The following is a 19331-nucleotide window of genomic DNA, read 5'->3' on the forward strand; positions in this document are numbered from 1 at the left end:
AAGCGAGAAGGCTGCGAGGGACTCCCGCCGCTCCTCCCCCCGGGGCGGTTAGCCCTGCCCCGGAGGGGGGGAGGCGGGGAGGCGGGGAGGGCGGGTCACGTGCGCCAAGCCCGGGGGCGGAGCCCGGCGCGGCTGGCGGGTTCTGGGTCACGTGGGCGGAGGGGCGGGCGGAGGAAGCTCGCCGCCCGCCCGGAGCCAAGATGGCAGTGTGCATTGCGGTGATCGCCAAGGAGGTGGGCGCAGGGGGGGCGAGGGTCTGCCGGGGGGGCCCGGGCCGGCCCCCGCGCTGCCCACCCCTCCGGGCGGGGCGGGGCTGCCGGGGCGGGGCGGGGCTGGCCCCCTGACCGCCTCTCCGCTCCCCCGCAGAACTACCCGCTGTACATCAAGAGCGTCCCCACCGAGAACGAGCTGAAGTTCCACTACACGGTGCACACCTCGCTGGACGTGGTGGACGAGAAGGTCTCCGCGCTGGGGAAGGCGCTGGTGGACCAGCGGGAGCTCTACCTCGGCCTCCTTTACCCCACCGAAGACTACAAGGTGTATCCTTGCGGTGGGGGGACCCCCAAGCGCAGCCCTCCCGCCCGGAGCCCGGCCTCCGCCGCCGGCTTTCCCGGGAGCCGGCGGTGGAAGGAACGCTCTACGGTCGTGGTTTTCGAGCCGGGCAGCTTTCGGGTGGGTGGACTTCAACTCCAGCATTCAGAATGCTGGGAGTTGAAGTCCACCCACCTGAAAGCCTGCTGGCTGGGGAACTCTGGGAGTTGAAGTCCACCCATCTTGAAGTTGCCGAGTTTGCAAAACTGCTTTAAGATGTTACTTAAAACCCGTTGTGCAAAGGGGAGCATACGCTGGTACTGAAGCCTCTCTCTAGTTAGGGTGAGGAGACTCTCCCTGTGGTGAAGATACGAGGTGAGGGAGGCTCAGGCTGCAAAGTCCAAGGGACCCCTAGATCGTAGCACGGAATTAGGGCGTCTGTGTCTTTTTTCTGGACTATCTGGTAACATCCAGATGTTGCATTCCGGACCTCGTAGGCCTGGCGATGGCGGAATGCTGTAGCTGAGTGGCAGAGAAGACGCTCAGCACAGAGAGGGGTCTGGCCTCAGGCTCTCAGGATGAATTCTCATCAGAAACCATGGCTGTCGTCACGAGAGCAGGCTGTGGCGATCCGCTGTCTGCTGTGGCTCCAGAGGTGCCGCAGAGTATGGTCAGAAGGCCGTGTTGGCAGCCACGGTGCGATCAAAGCTCTGTCTAGTTTGCGTGTCGCGCATGCGCCCTAGTGGCCGCCGCCATGAGCATCCTCTGGACACCCTCCCACGGCTCGCCTCCTGTCTCCAAAGCGTGTGTTCCTCAACCAGGCAAGCAGCTATGGTTACGTGACAAATTCCAAAGTGAAGCTTGTGATGGTGGTGGATTCTTCCAACACAGCGCTCCGAGACAACGAGATCCGCAGCGTAAGTCCGAGGCGTCCGCCGGGTGCCTGTCCGGGGGGAGCGGGGACTGCTTGGAGGCAAGTAAGTCCGTTTATGGTTAAATATAACGGAAGTGGTTTCTCCTGCAGATGTTCAGGAAATTGCATAATTCTTATACAGATGTCACGTGTAACCCCTTTTATAATCCTGGAGACCAAATCCAGTCCAGGTGAGTAGACTTGTAAGAACGCCCCTTCCTCGGTTTTGTAGATCTGACCCGAAACCTTGTGTGTAGGTTTAGGCCAGTGTTTTTCAGCCTTGGCAACTTCAGCAGTTGAAGCCCACACATCTTAAAGTTGCCAAGGTTGAAAAACACTGGCCTAAACCCTGTCGCTGAATTGTTGTATGACTGAATTCACACGCTATGCATAACCAGGCCCGTTAAAGATCAAATGGCCGCATTGGCCTGACACCGGATGAATTTTAACCCTGGTTATTTTATGGCTTGGGTTGTGGTGTAAATTCATCCTGTTTGACGAATTTATGGTTTGGCAGATGCAGAAAATGGGTCTGTTTAGTTACTAGTTTAAAGACGGTTAAAATCGAGCAACTTCGTAGTCTGCCTATGGCTCGGCTGGTACCTTCCGAGAAATGTTCTTGCCATTGAAGATCTGCGGATCTTAATTTTGCTGAGGTCTCTATCCCACCTTTTTCTTTTTTTTTAAGTGAGGGCAAGAGGGCCTTCTGGAGAATGGTCCTTCATCTGGTGTGATGAATAAATGATCCTTCTTCCCACCTAGCCAGGCCATTTTTCCTGGCCCTTCTTTTCTTGGGGCATGGGAGGTATTTTCCTGATCGATTCAGTGTCTCCTGGCTTTTCTGATGAACAAATCCTCACCAGCTTGCCTCTAGAGTACCTGCTGAAGCATGCCTAAGTTTAGTTGCCGGCTCACTGGCATTTTGAGTGGTCGCTTTGTAACTTTTGCCTTGCAGCAGAAGGCTGGATAGAAGTCCCTGAGACAGCCACAGGACCCTGCGCGCCTGCATGGGAAAGCAAATGCAGACAGCAGGGGGAGCAGGGGAGGTGATGACCACCTTTCACAAACCCTGGGATTCATACATTATACTAGCCCTAAGTTGCTTAGTTCTGGCTTAGCAAATTAACATGATGCCTGAACGCAGCCTGACTGGTTTGTAACCTAGAACTCAGGGCATAGTGCAAGTGGCACAGTCCCAGAAACTGAATGTCCTTTTGGGGGAACGGGAGTTTAAATTAGGGAAGTGCGAATTGTTTTGTGTACGGAAGCACTCGTTTGGGGTGGTCCACTCCCAAGCAGACTGCATGTTTCAGAGGTTCTGTCTGTACCAACTGGGGCTGCTTGTCCTTGCATTTGGGCCAACAAGGCTCTGGGCAGAAGAGTGTGGGAAAAGCCAAGGGTGGGCATCAGCTGGGAAGGGAGAGGAAGGTGCTGGGAAGGCCAGGAAGCAGATGGGCTGGTGGGATAGCTGGCTCCTTACCGCTCAGATCATTGGAATAAGGTGCAGGCGCGTAAGTGGTGGTGGTGACAGCTCTGGGGAAGGAGGGAGGGGAGGGTCAGGCATGGCACCAGGAGTGGCTGAGGGAAGGTCCTGGGGAGATCTGGGCTGGGCAGGCCATGGAGATAAGCCATGGAAATAGGCTGCCTCAGTGGCAGCAGTAATGAGGGGAGAACGGGGGCTGCTGGGAAGAGGGGGGGTGACAGGGACCAGCCTTGTCTATTCACCCCGTAGGATCCCTGGGAACCTTTCAGGTGGTGTTCTGTCCAAAACCAGGGTAGCCAAAACATTTCAGCAGAACTTCCAGAACAGGGTGGTTTGTTCTGAGCGCACAACCCTGTTTTCTGTTCTTGGTGTGTGTAAGGCCATTGGGCCTGGGGTGGGGCAGAATGACGATCTAGCTGAGGCACGTGGAGCCCCACAAGTGGAGAACTGCCCTTCTTGCACCCCTCAATTAGCTCATCTGTCAGGTGGGACTTGGTGGCCTGATCCGGTTCCTGCTTTAAAGCTTCCTCTTTCTGCGTTTCAAGGGCCTTTGATAACATGGTGATGTCCATGATGGTGCAAGTTTGCTGAAGGTTCTGCCTCTTCTACCAGCTCCTTGGCCGGAGAAGACCTGCCCTGTACAGACTTGATGTTCTTCCTGTGTATTCTGCCCTTCGGTGTTGTATCCTGTAAAATAAACTCCTCTGCTCAATCGGTCTGAAGTGGGTGTTTGCAGAGCTACCCAAGGAGCAAGATACTCACCTGAGGAGGAGGAGGGGCTTGGGTTGAGACAAACTGGCATCCTAACAGAAACCTGTCTGTAAGCCTTGGAGTAAGTTTATAGTAATACGTATTTGGGTTGAGCAGACTGGCTGAGGTTCCGTTCCAGGGCGAGCCAAGACATCTTGGTGCAAGAAGCAAAGGTGCAGAATTCTTCTCGCCATTTGAGGGACAAAATGGGTTTTCCGTTTAATGACTGTAGCCCCTGAAATCTCTTATCTCTTTTAAAACGTTTTCACACGCGGTAAGTTAGGATGTCAGAGAGCTAGGCTAATTGTCTCTCCAGCAGGCTTGCTTTTTGCTAAGACTCATCTTTAATAACAACAATAAAGCCCCAGGGTGAATCAATAGGGCAGCTATCCCCAACTTACACCGAGGGGCAAATGTGCAAAGGCTGCTGTTGGCACAGCTCAGCTCTGAAGATGCCCTTGGAGGGGCCGGATGAGTCCAGAGAGACGTCCGCAGCCAACCACTGTTGTTGTAAGCTTAATTTTCAGTAGTAGGACCATTTATTTTGTAAAAAAGATAAACGCCTTACAAAATGGAGCTTTATCACAAACTACATCTCTGTTCATAGGTACATTCACTGTAATACAACCCTCCTTTTTCATTCTGCTTATTTCAACCTCTGCCTGTTTATTCATTTAGGGCCCAACTCCCAGGAAACTGCCCCATGTAAGCTGCCCAGCATCTGGGGGAACTCTCTTCTGCTCCAGCACTTCCAGGTCAGCTTCACGGGGCCAGAACCGGGGGGAGCTGTTTTTGCTTCCTTAAATGCTATCAACAGATCAATCCCATCTTCCCACTTGCAAAAACGAAGGGAAATTTTTTTTTAAACATGGTAAAACTCACTTCCAATGTTTCTAGAGCTCAGAGAACGTCTAGGCAGAATTTACAGAACCGAGGACAAATTCCTTTTTAAGATATTTTTTTTTTGCCTGCTGCAAGAGGACTAAAGGGAAAGATCATTCCAATAAAATGTGAACTTGACTGGTCTATTCTGGCACAATTCACAAGTTGCTGTGCTGGCTTTTCTTACAAACTCCACAATAGTTTCATGATAAAAGGTTTCATTGGGCATGTTCTCATTTAAGGGGACAGAAAGCTGCATCAGCAGCAGTAATTCATACACCAGGCTTGCTCTGGAGTAAAAGGGGCGCAAAACAAGATTGCAGCAGGTGAGCACCATAATAAAAATTCATACTTTTATACTTGTTATTTTGAAGAAACATCTTAAATTAGTTTAAAATGAGGAGCGGGGTATGTCAGGGTTCAGTGGCCAGCAATAATACCCTGGGAGCCAAGGCTTGCTCTGTTGCCCTCCCGGCTGGCCCGTCTCTTGCAGGAAATCCCTGTCTCCAGCCGGTCTTCGCAGCCCCTTCCAAGCGGCACAAGGGATGGACATTTAAAAGTGCTCAACGAGACCCTCAGGATAATCTCAAAAGGGCAGGAAAGGTGCTATTCTACCCCTGTGCTGCCAGTGCCTTGCACGCACACACACACTTCCACAGATCATAACATGCTGCTTGTATAACTGCCTAATGGGATGCAGAGAGGCCCTGTACCAAACAACCCACTCCTAATGATTTTACAAAAAGGTTTGGCACACGAGGGCAGAGGGGATTGGCTTCTGCCCAGGATTGCTGGTTAACTCTGGATTTTTGTTGAGCGCACCCGCCCTCATTTACCTCGCCACAATGGGCCGAAGTAAGGGCCTTAAGCATCCAGGCAAAAGACGGCATCAGCCTCACTCCCCAGAAATAGTACCATGTATCTCAGAAGTTGCTGAAGAATGAAAAAGGGATCCACGCCCTTGCAGCGCTGCAGCCATTTCAAGAGAAAATGATGCATCCCTCCAGCCGGGCCGGCCACACCCCTCTGCCGCCAGCTGCGTTGATGACCAGGCAGAAGAAGGGGTGGTGGGCTCTCTCTGGACAAATGGGACAGGGCTCCTCACAAATCACTGACAAGTAACAACAAATACAGACAGGCTTCGCTTTGTGTTTGCTCCTCCTCCCCTTCCGAGTTCCTCCTGGTGCGTGCTTGGGTCATCCCGTTTGCCCGCTAGTAAGGCATGTACCAAGCAGGCATCCTTCCGCGGCCCCTGGAGAAGAAGCGGGTGCACAGAGAAAGCTCTGGTCATCAGTTTTACCATCCTACATCTAGTCCACCTGCGTTTTTATCCCCAATTCAGAACAATAATGCCAAAGATTATTTCCACAGTCTGCTTGTTGAGCTAATCACCCAGGGAGGTGGCATTCTACCCCTCCCTGTGGATCTAGAGCATGGTTTCTTGACCTGGGGCACTTTAAGATGTGTGGACTGCAACTCCCAGAATTCCTCAGCCAGCATCGCTGGCTGGGGAATTCTGGGAGTTGCAGTCCACACATCTTAATGTGGCCCAGGTCAAGAAACCCTGATCTAGAGAGAGATTGGTCAGCGATGCTTTAAATTGGGTTCCTGCAATGCAAGGGGTTGGACCCAGTGAGCCCTTCCAACTGCAGGATGCATTGAAGGCATTCTTCCCCAAGATACCCCATCCTCCATTCAAAACATAAACTCCTTTGAGCAAACCTCACTCATCTAAGTAAGTAAGTAAGTAAGTAAATATCTAGCATCCCAACTCTGCAAGCCCCAAGATGCATGAACAACAGGCAATGAAAAAGTGGAACTGAAGGAGGAGGGAGGAGGCAATACAAAGGAGGAGAAAGGGGAGGGGGCGGAATCTAAGGATCTTTCTTAAGGACCTCATATATATACCCTGCTAACCCTCATATTAAGGACCTCAGCATCACACATCAGTTAAACCCCCAAACGCACGGAGGGGAAAATCAGCCAAACTGGTGTTTTATAGGAGCAACCTTTTCATTGGTCAAGGTAACTCAAGGTGGTGGGTCAATTCCCATAGCCACCTTCTGCAATTTACAGAAATGATACCAAGGATGTTTCTTGCCCTATATCCAACCAGAGTGGCATCTCGAGTTGTGTTGGACGGTAACCTGGCATTCTCAGCCATTCTGGGAATTGTAGTCCAGTACATTTGAGAGCACCGGGTTCGGAACGGGTATGGAGGATGGAAAGGGTCATCTGTGCACCCAGGGGAGAGATCTCAGGTATGATATGCTGTTAGGGAGCAATCACTGCTCATTTGCATCCTTCTGATGTGGCAAAAGCCACCAAGAGTTGCCCAATTGGGCACCTGGAGTTGCCACCAAGATGCCCAATTGTCCGCCTGCACGTGCTTGCAAACATTGCTGGCCATGCAAATGCCCCAGTGATGCTAACTCATTTTGACAGCACCACCAGCAGCCAGACACCCATGTGCTTGTAGCAGCTTGGACTTGCTTCCCTGAGTTGGCTGGGAAGCCACGTTCCCCCTTCCTTATCCTCCTCTGTGCCTTCTTTACAGGCAAAGCTGTTCCTAGTCCAGAGAACAAACATGGCTGTGGGCTAAGAGAAAGTTGGTTGTATGAAACCAGGTGTGGCTTTTCCAGCCACTGGGGTGGCCTAACCAGTGTCCCATATTGACAGAAGCAGAAATGTGGATTTTCTTGAAGACCAAGATGACAACTGTAGAGCCAACAAGGTGGAGAAAAGCAAACTAAAAGAACAGAAGACGAAATACCGGACATTTAAAAACTGGCCCTCGACTGTAAAGCTTCCTCCAGCAGCCAGATGTGGACAAGTTTGGGCTTCCTACAAGCATACAGTTAATGGAGCCAGGATTCAGCCTCATCCCCTCAGGGAGGACAGTTTACCAGAAATGGCTCCAAGTTGCCCACTCACCTGAATACTCTGCCACGAGGCCTCGAACGTTGCCCTCCACAGAAGCTGGCATGACGAGGTAGAGCTCCCCGGCCTCGGAAGCGACCCTGGGAACCACCACGGTCTGTGGAGCTGATCCCTGGAAAGTTGGTTCTTTTGGGCAACACCTGAAGCCAAAACAACATGGATCCAAGGAATCAGGTGTGAACATGTGGAAACAGGAAGGTCGACAGTGGAAAACAGTTGCCACCCCAGCTCACTGGAAGGGACATTAAAGCCTGCCAGCATACCAGCATTATGTGGAAGCTGGCTGGGTCCTGATGTAACAGTCAACGGCTTGTCCAGAAGAAATGGGAGAACTGTAAGCTCTGACTTGACAAAGTTTGCCCAAGATTCTCATCTAGACTCAAAGGAGGTTAGGTAGCAGATGGGGCAGCCACAGCATGTTGTGGAAACCAGACTGTCGCTTTCAGACGTAACACAGTTTCTTTGGGAGGTGCATATAGTGTGAATCCTGCCACTGTATCTTGTTAATCTGAGCTTATGGGTTAGCGTTAGTGTCTGAGGGTTGGCATCTTCTCAGCCAGTTCCGTTACCTGCCTTGAGTTCATCCACACAACAAGACTCCCCAAGTTTCCAAGAAGGGCATTAAGTATTTTAAATACGTTCTGCAGAAATGTGTTTTACTGAGCCCGCTCAGAGGAACTACGATGGGTCAGACAGAAGTCCAACTTGGCCAGCACTCAGCTTTTCATCGGCACCAAACCAAGGCTTCCAGGTCACCCAACAGGACCTTACTATTTGCCACCTGCAACCAGTGTTCAGAGGTATCCTGCTTTCCAGCAACAACTCTTGCCAATGGTAGGATCCTGCATCAGGATAGCCCCCGGTAGCGCTTACCTTGATGATGCGGCCTCTGAACGTCCCTTCGTCCAGTTCCATGGCTGCTTTGAGAGCGCTCTGGTCAGCAAATTCTATGTAGGCATACCTGCAGGAGGAGAGGCTGTTAAGGGCTCTGCATTCCAGAGCAAACTCTGTCTCTTGTGAGAAGCTACACTTGCTGAGTTTCTGCCTGAGGCACGAAGGGGCAACCTTGCTGCTCCTCTCACTACCTGTAGTCTCAGCCAGTTGAGAAAATCCATCCAATATTTCAAAAGGGCAGGATTGCTACCAGGTCCTATAGAAGGGAGGGGCAACCTGTGGCCCCAGGCCCCTTTTTGGCCCCTAAAGGCCCTGCTGAAAGTTGGCAACATGATCGCCCATTCTTTTCAGGCAGTGAAATTTGTGCTTCAAGATCTATGGTGTATTAGATGTTACAGGGTTTCAGAACCAAAGAAATCTCTCAAAACTCTTGTGTAAAATTTATTTTTATTTTATTTATCGTATTTATATAGCCCTAGGAAAACAAAGGCCCTGGACTCAGCTGGGTAGGCAGCCCTTTCCTTCCTAACCAACTCTCTCCCCGCCCCTCTCCCCATAACCTCCAGTCACTTGCCCTTTCGGATGGCCTGAGAACTTGTCACACAGGATAGTCACTCGGTTGATCTGTCCACAGCCATTGAAGTAGGACTCCAGTTCTTCTGCAGTTCCTCCATAATCCACCTGTGAAGATCAGGCAGATGCTTCTCCAACTGCCTGTCCCTTGTTTGAGACCCCTGTAGTCCCACCACCTCTAGGACTCCAGCGTGTGGAGTGATTTACAGGCCCAAGGCATCTCGGAGTAAGTTCCCACAGACGCAGGGTCTCGGGTCTCCTTCCCATCACTGGGAGGAAAAGTCAGCAAGAAAGGGAGCACCCCTCGGGCTTGCACCCACCATTCAGTGCAGATTCTGGCACACAAGATTTAATCCCTCTTTCTTACGTTTCCCACGTAGATTGAGCGCTGGTCAGCCTCCACTTTTTTCTCATTTGTTCTAGATAACGGAAGACCTGCACAAGAAAGAGACAACTGCAGAAGTTAGCAGGGAGAAGGCCAGTCTTTGCCAGTCTTTCCCAGCTCAGTGCCCTCCTTTGCCAGCCTTTGAATATGGTGCCCGGGAATTTTGGGCGTTGTAATCCCCATATTGCTATTTCTTATAATGGGCCTGTCTTTCAGTTCTGAAGCCACTGATACCTATTTTTTCAGGTCCACCTTGTATCTCCTACCTTTTCCATGTAGTTCAAGGCAACTTCGCCATCTCCTTCATTGCAGCAGTCTGCTGAGATAGGTCAGTCTGAGAAATGCTGGGCCAAGCTCAGGTCTCTCACAAAACTTCTATGGTCAAAGGGGGACTTTAACCGAGGCCTGTCCCCTCTTGCTATATTCCAATTCTTGTCCCTCTTAAGCACTTCCAAAGGACTCAAATCCCTATCTAGCCTGGAAGCCTGCTAGTGACCTGGAGTCTCTGCCTACCTCCCTGCCCAGGACAGTTTGAGAAGACCCAGCAGCGCTCTCGGTAGGAAAAAAGGGGGCTACTAGTTGCAGCAAAGGTCTCTTTTCGAACAAAACAGAGGCAATCTGGCAAAAAACCCAACAGCCACTGAAATTAAGTTGGGGTGTTCTTTGAACTCCTGCCCTCGGAAGTATAGCTAGAAGCATGTTCCCTTCCCTGCCAAAAAAAAGGCAGTTTGTGGTGACGCTATTGGTCATTTCTTTGAAACTCCCTTTGAATCATCATGTTTGGATACCCAACTCGCCCCATGCTGGGGATAGAGATTTTTTGCAAGAAAAAGGAGGAAGGGCAATATAACATAATCAATCCCATTCAGCTATTCCAAAGTTCAGCACTGTCCTGAAAATCTAAACCACAAAAGCTTCCTTCCCCAGTTGCCTCTGTCTGATGCCTCCAAAGGAATTCTGGGACAGGCACAGCTCTTGTATCTTGCAGGAAAAAAGATTCAGGGTGCTTCCGCATGACCACCGGCCTCCCCCTTGGGCCACCTTCCGCAGTTTTGCATTACTGCATCCCCGTCCCAACTGCTTGCACTCCGCCCTCCCATTTGATCAATGCAAGGGCACAAAAAGTAGGATCCAATTGCTTTTCCTTGGTATTGGCCTTTCATGGCAAGGGGGGAACCCTGAAAGATGCAGAAAGTGGCCATGGGTGGGGGGAATGGCAACAGCACTGCCACTTGGAGAAATTAAAACAGACTCGCATCTGGGGAACCCAACATCTGTTATATGCCTTGATTCATCAGCACAGCTGGGCTTCCCAGGTTTTCCTGGGAAGACAGAAGAGCATTATATGCTTTGTGCTCCAGAAATGGGGAAGGAAGGAAGGAAGGAAGAGTGGGAAGCAGCAGCAGTGCCCCCCCGGATGAAACCCCAGGCCCCTCAGCTGCAGCCAAAGACAGTCCCAGCAAGCTGCTTTGCAGTGCTTCTTCTGGAGCAGAAGATGAAGCTGCACCCAACCCCAAGACGGTTTGGGCGCCCAGAGAGGTGGTGCTGACCTCAGGCCAGAGCAGCCCCCACTTGGGGAAGAGCCCAGGGGGAGCCACTGCTGGGCAGCCCTGCTTGACATGAGCCGTACCTGGGTCTGACCTCACCAGGAGGGACTTTGCTTCATTCTGCAGCTCCTGCAGCCATTCATCATCCTTCTCCATCTCACGGACTTTGGCTCTGATGGCCTCTAGTTCCTTTGAGCCAAGAGAAGCACAAGTAGAGGAGGAAGGTGAGACGCACCCCCTCCCCAGGCACAGGGTTGTGCTCAGAAGAGGAAGCAGCCCTCCTCAGGCTTCCCCGATGCTGTTTTCTCAGATTCCAACCTTTTCGTCCTTGCAGGAAGCGCAGGCCTGCCGCCTCCCTCATTTCTCACTTCAGCGTGAGCAGAGGAGGCCTGGAATCAGGGAAAGCCCTGAGGAGACTTTCACGTCCGTTGTCTCCAAGAAGGTCCCTCCAAGCTGACCCAAGTCTCAGGGCAAGACTCACCGGGTCTTCTGCTTGCAGGACTTCTTTGTTGGCTCCTTCCAGAGGAGCCAAGGCTGAACCTTCTTCCATGTGCTTCTGCCAGGCAGAAATTTCAGCTGCATCCCAGGGGGAATTTCTGGTGTCCAAGTCCGGAGGATCATGCCACCAGGATCCAGAATCAGAGAAGTGGTGGCTTGGGGAAAGTCACACCACCACAGTTAGATGCTGCGACTGCCTAGGAAACGTCATGGGCGTTCCCTGAGCCCCCCCCTCCGTACACTCGCAGGTCTGGCCTCTGCTACCAAGAGGTGAAGGGAGCTGCTTTGCCCCTTCTCAGACTGGGCCCAGTTCATAAGGGGAACCAGCCTTCCCAGTGTGTGTGTGTGCTGAGGAGGCTTAGTCAGTGCCACTCCACCCAATCTGTGTGGAATCCACAAGATCCCAAAAGGTCCCTTAGTCAGATGCCACTCCACCCAAACTGTGTGGCATCCACAAGATCCCAAAAGGTCCCTTAGTCAGATGCCACTCCACCCAAACTGTGTGGCATCCACAAGATCCCAAAAGGTCCCTTAGTCAGATGCCACTCCACCCAATCTGTGTGGAATCCACAAGATCCCAAAAGGTCCCTTAGTCAGATGCCACTCCACCCAAACTGTGTGGCATCCACAAGATCCCAAAGGGTCCCTTAGTCAGATGCCACTCCACCCAAACTGTGTGGCATCCACAAGATCCCAAAAGGTCCCTTAGTCAGATGCCACTCCACCCAAACTGTGTGGCATCCACAAGAACCCAAAAGGTCCCTTAGTCAGATGCCACTCCACCCAAACTGTGTGGCATCCACAAGATCCCAAAAGGTCCCTTAGTCAGATGCCACTCCACCCAAACTGTGTGGCATCCACAAGAACCCAAAAGGTCCCTTAGTCAGATGCCACTCCACCCAAACTGTGTGGCATCCACAAGATCCCAAAGGGTCCCTTAGTCAGATGCCACTCCACCCAAACTGTGTGGCATCCACAAGATCCCAAAAGGTCCCCTGGTCAGATGCCACTCCACCCAAACTGTGTGGCATCCACAAGAACCCAAAAGGTCCCTTAGTCAGATGCCACTCCACCCAATCTGTGTGGAATCCACAAGATCCCAAAGGGTCCCTTAGTCAGATGCCACTCCACCCAAACTGTGTGGAATCCACAAGATCCCAAAAGGTCCCTTGGTCAGATGCCACTCCACCCAATCTGTGTGGAATCCACAAGATCCCAAAGGGTCCCTTAGTCAGATGCCACTCCACCCAAACTGTGTGGAATCCACAAGATCCCAAAAGGTCCCTTAGTCAGATGCCACTCCACCCAAACTATGTGGCATCCACAAGATCCCAAAAGGTCCCCTGGTCAGATGCCACTCCACCCAATCTGTGTGGAATCCACAAGATCCCAAAAGGTCCCTTAGTCAGATGCCACTCCACCCAAACTGTGTGGAATCCACAAGATCCCAAAAGGTCCCTTGGTCAGATGCCACTCCACCCAAACTGTGTGGAATCCACAAGATCCCAAAAGGTCCCTTGGTCAGATGCCACTCCACCCAAACTGTGTGGAATCCACAAGATCCCAAAAGGTCCCTTAGTCAGATGCCACTCCACCCAAACTATGGGCATCCACAAGATCCCAAAAGGTCCCTTGGTCAGATGCCACTCCACCCAATCTGTGTGGAATCCACAAGATCCCAAAGGGTCCCTTAGTCAGATGCCACTCCACCCAAACTGTGTGGCATCCACAAGATCCCAAAAGGTCCCTTAGTCAGATGCCACTCCACCCAAACTATGTGGCATCCACAAGATCCCAAAAGGTCCCCTGGTCAGATGCCACTCCACCCAATCTGTGTGGAATCCACAAGATCCCAAAAGGTCCCTTAGTCAGATGCCACTCCACCCAAACTGTGTGGAATCCACAAGATCCCAAAAGGTCCCTTGGTCAGATGCCACTCCACCCAAACTGTGTGGAATCCACAAGATCCCAAAAGGTCCCTTGGTCAGATGCCACTCTACCCAATCTGTGTGGAATCCACAAGATCCCAAAGGGTCCCTTAGTCAGATGCCACTCCACCCAATCTGTGTGGAATCCACAAGATCCCAAAGGGTCCCTTAGTCAGATGCCACTCCACCCTATCTGTGTGGAATCCACAAGATCCCAAAAGGTCCCTTAGTCAGATGCCACTCCACCCTATCTGTGTGGAATCCACAAGATCCCAAAAGGTCTCTTAGTCAGATGCCACTCCACCCAAACTGTGTGGAATGCACAAGATCCCAAAAGCAACTGCTAAGCAGGGACCAAATCAAACTGCCTGTCAAGCTGGGCTTGCAGAGGAGCCAAGTGAGTGTGGGAGACGCCTTCCTTTCCCCCTGGCCGCTCCTAGCCTTGCCTCCAAAAATATCTTCACGGCTCCCCGCCTGCAAATTTCTGGGGAATGGTTTAAGACCCAACGTTAAGGTGAGAAGGACAGGGAGAAGAGCAGGGCTTAAGAGTGGTTTGTTTGTTTCTGAACGCATAACGACAATGGCCGCGTGGCTAGTTCAGGTTTGGCTTTGGAAGCCTAACCACGAGGGCCACTTCACGGTCCCCGAGAAGGTTAGCGGCAGAGCCCTGACGCAATTCATTCCTAGAGGTGGCCCATCGAACTGAACAGGATTTGCTCAGGCAAGTGCAGAGCACCATGGCAGGAAGCAAACCCAGGGCACTGGGCCCCCTGAGCCCTACACACATCCACACATCAAGGTGCAGAAGAATCAAGCATGACCCCCCGTAAGCACCTGCCTCAAACAGTGAAAAGAAAATTGTAACTGCTCAATCCATTATTGCTACTCTTTCAGAACATTCCCAGTTGGCAGGCATTGGCTGAGTTCATGGATTCCACTAAGCCATGGCTTGCTGTATGGCTTGTAACCCCTAAACCCGAGCTTAGGAACCAAACAGTTACCAAAAGCCGCAGGCCACTCGAGGTCTATGCTTGCAGAGTGAGCCAACGCCCAGCCTTCTGGGATTCTACCACGAAGCACCCTCAAAGGGTACTCTTAGCTATAAAAATGGACCCCTGGGAGAGAAGGCCCCCAAGTAACATTCATGCAAACAAGGAAGCCGAGCCCGCACTTGTACCTTACCTCACCCCAAGTCTGAACATGATTACTCACACCTCTTTTTGCCAGCAAACCCTTGTTTTCCCCAGGTGCCGAGGCCAGGCAAATTTGGAGGAAGCAACAGCTGAGGCAAAACCTGTGGAGCTCCATTTGATCTCTTGACAGCCAATCAGATGCAGCATTTGACCCACTGGGGGCTAGGCTACCGGGGGAGGAGCAACCCCCCCGCCTCCATCTTAATCTGAACAGGAGGCTGTTATTGGTGTCAACTGATTGTTCTGATTTGTATTGTCTTTCCTCCAGAAGCTCAAGGTAACTTATGAAGCATTCCCCCGCTCTTCCGCTTTTTCCCCACAACACTAGGGTGGGCCGAGAGTGACTCGTCCTAAGTCCCCCAGGGAGCTTCCGTGCTGAGTGTGGAGTTGAGCCAGGACCTCCCTGTCCAAGCCCATCACCTCTTCAAGCTGGTCACCCAACTCACCTGGGGAGCAGCCCTAAGGCTCTGGTGTCCTAAAGTAGCAGACTAAAAGGGCTTGATTCACCAGAATGCGGTCTGCCACGTTGACTCCTGAGGCTGGGTACCGCACTGACCCCCTTCTCTGGGAACACTGAAAGCCCATGAGACCTTGTGTGAATGTTGTTGGTTCTGCAGAAAAGACTAGGCAGAGCTGCCTCCCCAGCCTCATGCGAAAGCCCCTGAGGCAGGGCTGGTTTATGTTCTGGTCAAGAAAGAGGACTGGTATTTTTCACAGCTGCCCCTCAGCTGAGTTCCTGTTCCTTTAGCAGCTGCTGAACAGGCTTAGAAGAACTATGGAAGTGCAGCCTCAGTGCTGGGAAAGTTTCTTGTCTTGAACCCGAGGGATTTTGGCTGAGCGTTTTGTGGGCCCAGCCCAGCCGCTTGGCTTTATTCAGCAAGCTTTGGGGGTACCAACTGAGTCCCCTTTGCAGGAGTTAAAGGCACAGAAGCATAAAGGGCTGGCTACCCTCATCCTTGTTGTGCCTCATTCCCCTGATCTTCTCCCACTAAAAACCCAATTTCAGTGTAAGTGACCTTTCACTTTCCTTTCCTTGTCTGTCATCAGCTTTGGCCTGCCCTTTCCTTCACAGCACAATCCCAATATGTTTACTTAGAAGTAAATTCTACTTTCAGGGCGGTTTGCTCATTTGTTGCATTAAACATGGGAAGCTTGGGTTGGGTTTCAGCCACCATCCACGTTTTTGCTGAGCGAAGAGGAACAGACTTCCAAGTCAACCAGGGAAGGGTCACATCTCCACTCCAGTTGTGTAGCTGTGCTGGCCAGAGGAATCCAGGAGCAATGTTCGCCAAGGCCTAATTCTCCAAGGAAGGGTTGGTGCTGCCCCAAATCCCGAGCCCGGCCCACAGCATCTCCCAGTAAGGCTGGAAAAAGGATTTCCTGCCTGCCAGTCAACTGGGCTGGTGGGGTCAATCATCCAGCTCTGGAAAAGGAAGTACCCGGGAGTCTGTGCCAACAGGGGTGTGAGGGGCAGTTGTCTCTCAGAAGCCCAGAATGCTGCTGTGGGTCAGTGTAGCCAGTACTGGATTAAAGCAGGGTTCCTCAACCTTGGCAACTCTAAGCTGTGCAGACTTCAACTCCCAGAATTCCCCAGCCAGCTCTGGGAGTTGAAGTCCGCACAGCTTAGAGTTGCCAAGGTTGAGGAACCCTGGATTAAAGGGACCAGAGGTCTGACTCAGAGGCAGGGTCCATCCATGGTTTTGTGAATGGTTGGCTGAAGGAGGCACAGTTGGTGTGTTCCTGCATCTCACTAAGGCAGACCTAGCCAAACACTTTACCTTGTGCATCCAAGACCCCCTATCACTGCTGGGGTTCAGTGGCTGGACTTGTACAGCTAAGCCCTAAAATGGCAGGTCTGGTTTTGGCTTAGCATGCTGGGTAAGAGAAATCCCCCCCCCCCGGCCCATGCTGGCTATTTATGGCCTGTTGGCATCTTTCTTGACCTAAGGCAGCGTTTCTCAACCTTGGCAGCCTGAAGATGCCTGGACTTCCACACCCATGCAGGCTGGGGAATTCTGGGAGTGGAAGTCCACGCATCTTCAGGCTGCCAAGGTTGAGAAACACTGACCGAAAGTGTTGCCGTGGGAATCTAACAGGCAGTGAGGAAGCCCTTCAACCGTTCCTCCATTTGTGCAAGTGGGCCTTTGTGGCCCCAGGAGGAGGACACTCAAGAAAGGGATGCAGTTGCATGGTATTAAACCATCTTTATTACACAGATACAGAGTTAAGAACAGACGTAACCTGAATCATAATGTTTACATCTTCCACGGGTCAAACATACAGTACATTTAGAGAAAGCAGGAAACCACAAGGGAAAGGGGGGAAAGGAGAGCATGCCGAGAGAAGGGCCCCCCCAACTCAACCCTTCTATCACGTAGTCATTTCTCTGGAATGGCCACAGAAACCCACAAACACCGGGGGGAGGAGGGGACCGGAGTTCTCTTTTGCTCTGAATTTTGATTTGCTTGAATCTCTATTAGCCTCCTCTCTTTCCACATCTTTGCAAACATACACGCACGCGCCCATGTTGGTCTGTACAAGGGATGTCCCTCCTTGTCCCCAAACGCTTTGATTCAAGTATTGCAGAGTTCTGCGCGTGAGACACTTCCTAGGCACCCTGAGAACAGTGCTTTTCCTCCACCTCGGGGGGAGGAGCGGGTCTTGTGTCTGCCCTGCAGCGCTGGCAGCTTCTGAGTCTTGAGGCCTGGGATAAGAACCAGGAATGCGCCACCTCTGACCTGAATCCAGCATGCTTTCCTGCCAGGAGCAGAGCCTGCTTCGAGAAGCGAGCTGGCTGAAGACACAAACGAAGGCGCACTTGGGTTCTCCAGAATGGCTGGGATGAGCTCACATCCACCAGAGTTACGAGGAAAGGAGTGAGAGCCATTGGGAGGGGTTTGGGCCGCATTCTCTACCCTGGTCCTGAGCCAGGGATCGGGGCAGGGGAAGGAGGGCGAGAGTGGTGGTGGGCGGGTTCCCAGCCGATGAGGTTCAGCAAAGTCTTTAAAGCTAGATCGGTGCTGTGTTTATTGTTCCGCAAGCTGCCCTGTGCTGCTTTCCTCTTTTCCTTGCATTCCACTCTCTGAGCCAAGGTTCTACCCTGAGAGACAGAAGGATACCTCGGATTGTGACAATGCATCCATGCCTCGGAGCGTGTGGAAACATCATATGGGAAGAGCACTGGCTTCCAAGAAAACGGGTATGTGACTCTAAGTCCACTCCCACAGTCTTCTGGAAAAGCACCTTCGTTCAGAGCAAACCAGCCTACTCTTCCCAAATCATGTTCTCTCACAAGGAAGTCGTCATGCTGGCGGACATCCATGTCGTCGCCTTGCGCCCCTCCCAGGACACTATTAGGGCCCTGGAGGCCCAACCGCTCACCCACAGCAGGGAGCAGGCCCTTTTCCTTCCTCTTTGCCCAGCAGGCAAAGGGGGCGAATCACTGAGGATCAGCAGGGGGGAAGTTCCCCCATCTCACCTGATGGCTCCTTAGAGCCACTACATCCTGCCACTGCATCAGCCCGTACATGAAGCCCACAAGTAGCAGGGGCACACTGTTCACCATGTCGGATGACAGCGCTGGTGACGCACAGAGAGAGAAGACCCATCTGGGGCTTCCTTTAAGCGAGGAAGTCAGGCCAGCGTGTGCACAGCTCTGGAGGCCAAAGCGGGAGGAAGGACAATCTTCCTGCAGCAGGGAGTGAACAGACGAGAGAAGGATTAAGAGACGGAGAGCCGCAAAGAAGTGGACTCAAGGGGACCATAAACTGGGCAAGCATAGAAAGATGAGGTCTTGTTCTCAAGAGGTGGGAACTTCCATTCTCTGGAAGCATTTCCTGCTGCAGGAGGAAGGGGACAAACAAGGATGGGGTAAGGATTATCATCCGGCTAAAGAAGCAAAGCATCCTTTGATCTATGGGAGAACTATGAAATTCTAGTGTGAGAAGAAAAGAGCAACCCACATTTGGATCAAACTTGCTTTTTCACATGGCAAGTTCAGCACCCACTGCCTCCAAAATCAAAATAGCCCAAATCAAAGTGGCAGTGAAAGAACAACCCCCCGTCCTGGTTCAGCTCGTTCTTCAGAGATTCTCGAGAACCAGGCAGAGCGCAGTTCCCAGATGGAGTCAACAGCCTGTCAAAATCCCTGGGAAAAAATCAACTTGGAAATAGCTGCGTGAATTTGATCTCAGCCAGTCCAAACGGATGCATTATTTCCCACATTTCCAAACTGGTCTTTCCTTTTAAAAAGGTCGCCCTGCTTTTAATTTTGCCATTTGCTTCATCCACAAGGAAGAGTTTGCAGATGAGACTAAAGGCATTCAAAGGCTGCAGCCCGAAACTCACTTGCTCGGATTATGTCCCGCTGAACTCAGCGGCACTTAGTTCAATGCAGTCTGTAGGCCTGCAGCTGCTACATCTGCGACCGACCCAGGTCATCGTGTTGTGTGAACCTAGGCAATAATGTTTTATTAAAGCTATCAGAATTGGGAGAGTTATTTGAAGCTCTTGGTATATTGTAAAGTCCTAAGGATCCCTGTCTGCCTTTGGGTTCCCAGTGAGTTGGAGGGAGGACCACAAGAAGGGGAGACAACGGCGCAGCCGGTGTCCTGCAGAAGGGCTGCCCACAAGCCAAGCAAGAGACTGATCAGCCACACCTGGACGGCCCATGATCCCTCCCTTTAGGCACCCCCTCTTCTCATGGCAATAACCGAAAAGTCAAGACAAAACCATCATGCTTTCTGCTAGCGGAGCAGGAGGATTTGTCTCAAATCCCTCTTGGTTTCTTTCCAAACAGCCTAAGGGTAAGCAGG

General features: G+C 51.8%; 2 protein-coding genes across 3 annotated transcripts; one reads left to right on the forward strand and one right to left on the reverse strand.

The window, feature by feature from the left end:
- Positions 1 to 140: 140 nt before the first annotated feature.
- On the forward strand, positions 141 to 3641 carry TRAPPC2L (trafficking protein particle complex subunit 2L). 2 transcript variants are annotated; one of them, XM_063312949.1, is made up of 5 exons: positions 141 to 233; positions 367 to 539; positions 1361 to 1448; positions 1556 to 1635; positions 3473 to 3641. In XM_063312949.1, the coding sequence occupies exons 1-5, from the start codon at positions 201 to 203 to the stop codon at positions 3516 to 3518; spliced, it is 420 nt and encodes a 139-aa protein (XP_063169019.1). In that variant the 5' UTR covers positions 141 to 200; the 3' UTR covers positions 3519 to 3641. The 2 variants fall into 2 exon arrangements, with proteins under 2 accessions (XP_063169019.1, XP_063169020.1); XM_063312950.1 differs by lacking the exon at positions 3473 to 3641 and adding an exon at positions 2400 to 2583.
- Positions 3642 to 5771: 2130 nt separating this feature from the next.
- On the reverse strand, positions 5772 to 18082 carry PABPN1L (PABPN1 like, cytoplasmic). The gene is made up of 9 exons (XM_063313155.1): positions 17996 to 18082; positions 17637 to 17878; positions 11380 to 11551; positions 10982 to 11087; positions 9334 to 9401; positions 8968 to 9074; positions 8373 to 8460; positions 7494 to 7639; positions 5772 to 5811 (listed from the first exon to the last, which is right to left on the reverse strand). Exons 1-9 carry the CDS (start codon positions 18080 to 18082, stop codon positions 5772 to 5774), a joined length of 1056 nt encoding a protein of 351 aa, XP_063169225.1.
- Between the last annotated feature and the right edge of the window lie 1249 nt (positions 18083 to 19331).

This window comes from Candoia aspera, chromosome 11 (assembly GCF_035149785.1).
Source record: "Candoia aspera isolate rCanAsp1 chromosome 11, rCanAsp1.hap2, whole genome shotgun sequence".
NCBI classification, from domain to species: domain Eukaryota; kingdom Metazoa; phylum Chordata; class Lepidosauria; order Squamata; family Boidae; genus Candoia; species Candoia aspera.

Bases quoted from the DNA above. Each gene is read 5' to 3' on its own strand.
- TRAPPC2L (XM_063312949.1), top strand. From the start codon at position 201: ATGGCAGTGTGCATTGCGGTGATCGCCAAGGAG. The intron at 234-366 runs GTGGGCGCAGGG...GCTCCCCCGCAG, and splicing joins TTGCGGTGATCGCCAAGGAG to AACTACCCGCTGTACATCAA. The intron at 1,449-1,555 runs GTAAGTCCGAGG...TTTCTCCTGCAG, and splicing joins GAGACAACGAGATCCGCAGC to ATGTTCAGGAAATTGCATAA.
- PABPN1L (XM_063313155.1), bottom strand. From the start codon at position 18,082: ATGGTGAACAGTGTGCCCCTGCTACTTGTGGGCTTCATGTACGGGCTG. The intron at 9,075-9,333 runs GTAAGAAAGAGG...TGATCTTCACAG, and splicing joins GCTCAATCTACGTGGGAAAC to GTGGATTATGGAGGAACTGC. The intron at 8,461-8,967 runs GCAAGTGACTGG...CTCCTCCTGCAG, and splicing joins TTCTCAGGCCATCCGAAAGG to GTATGCCTACATAGAATTTG.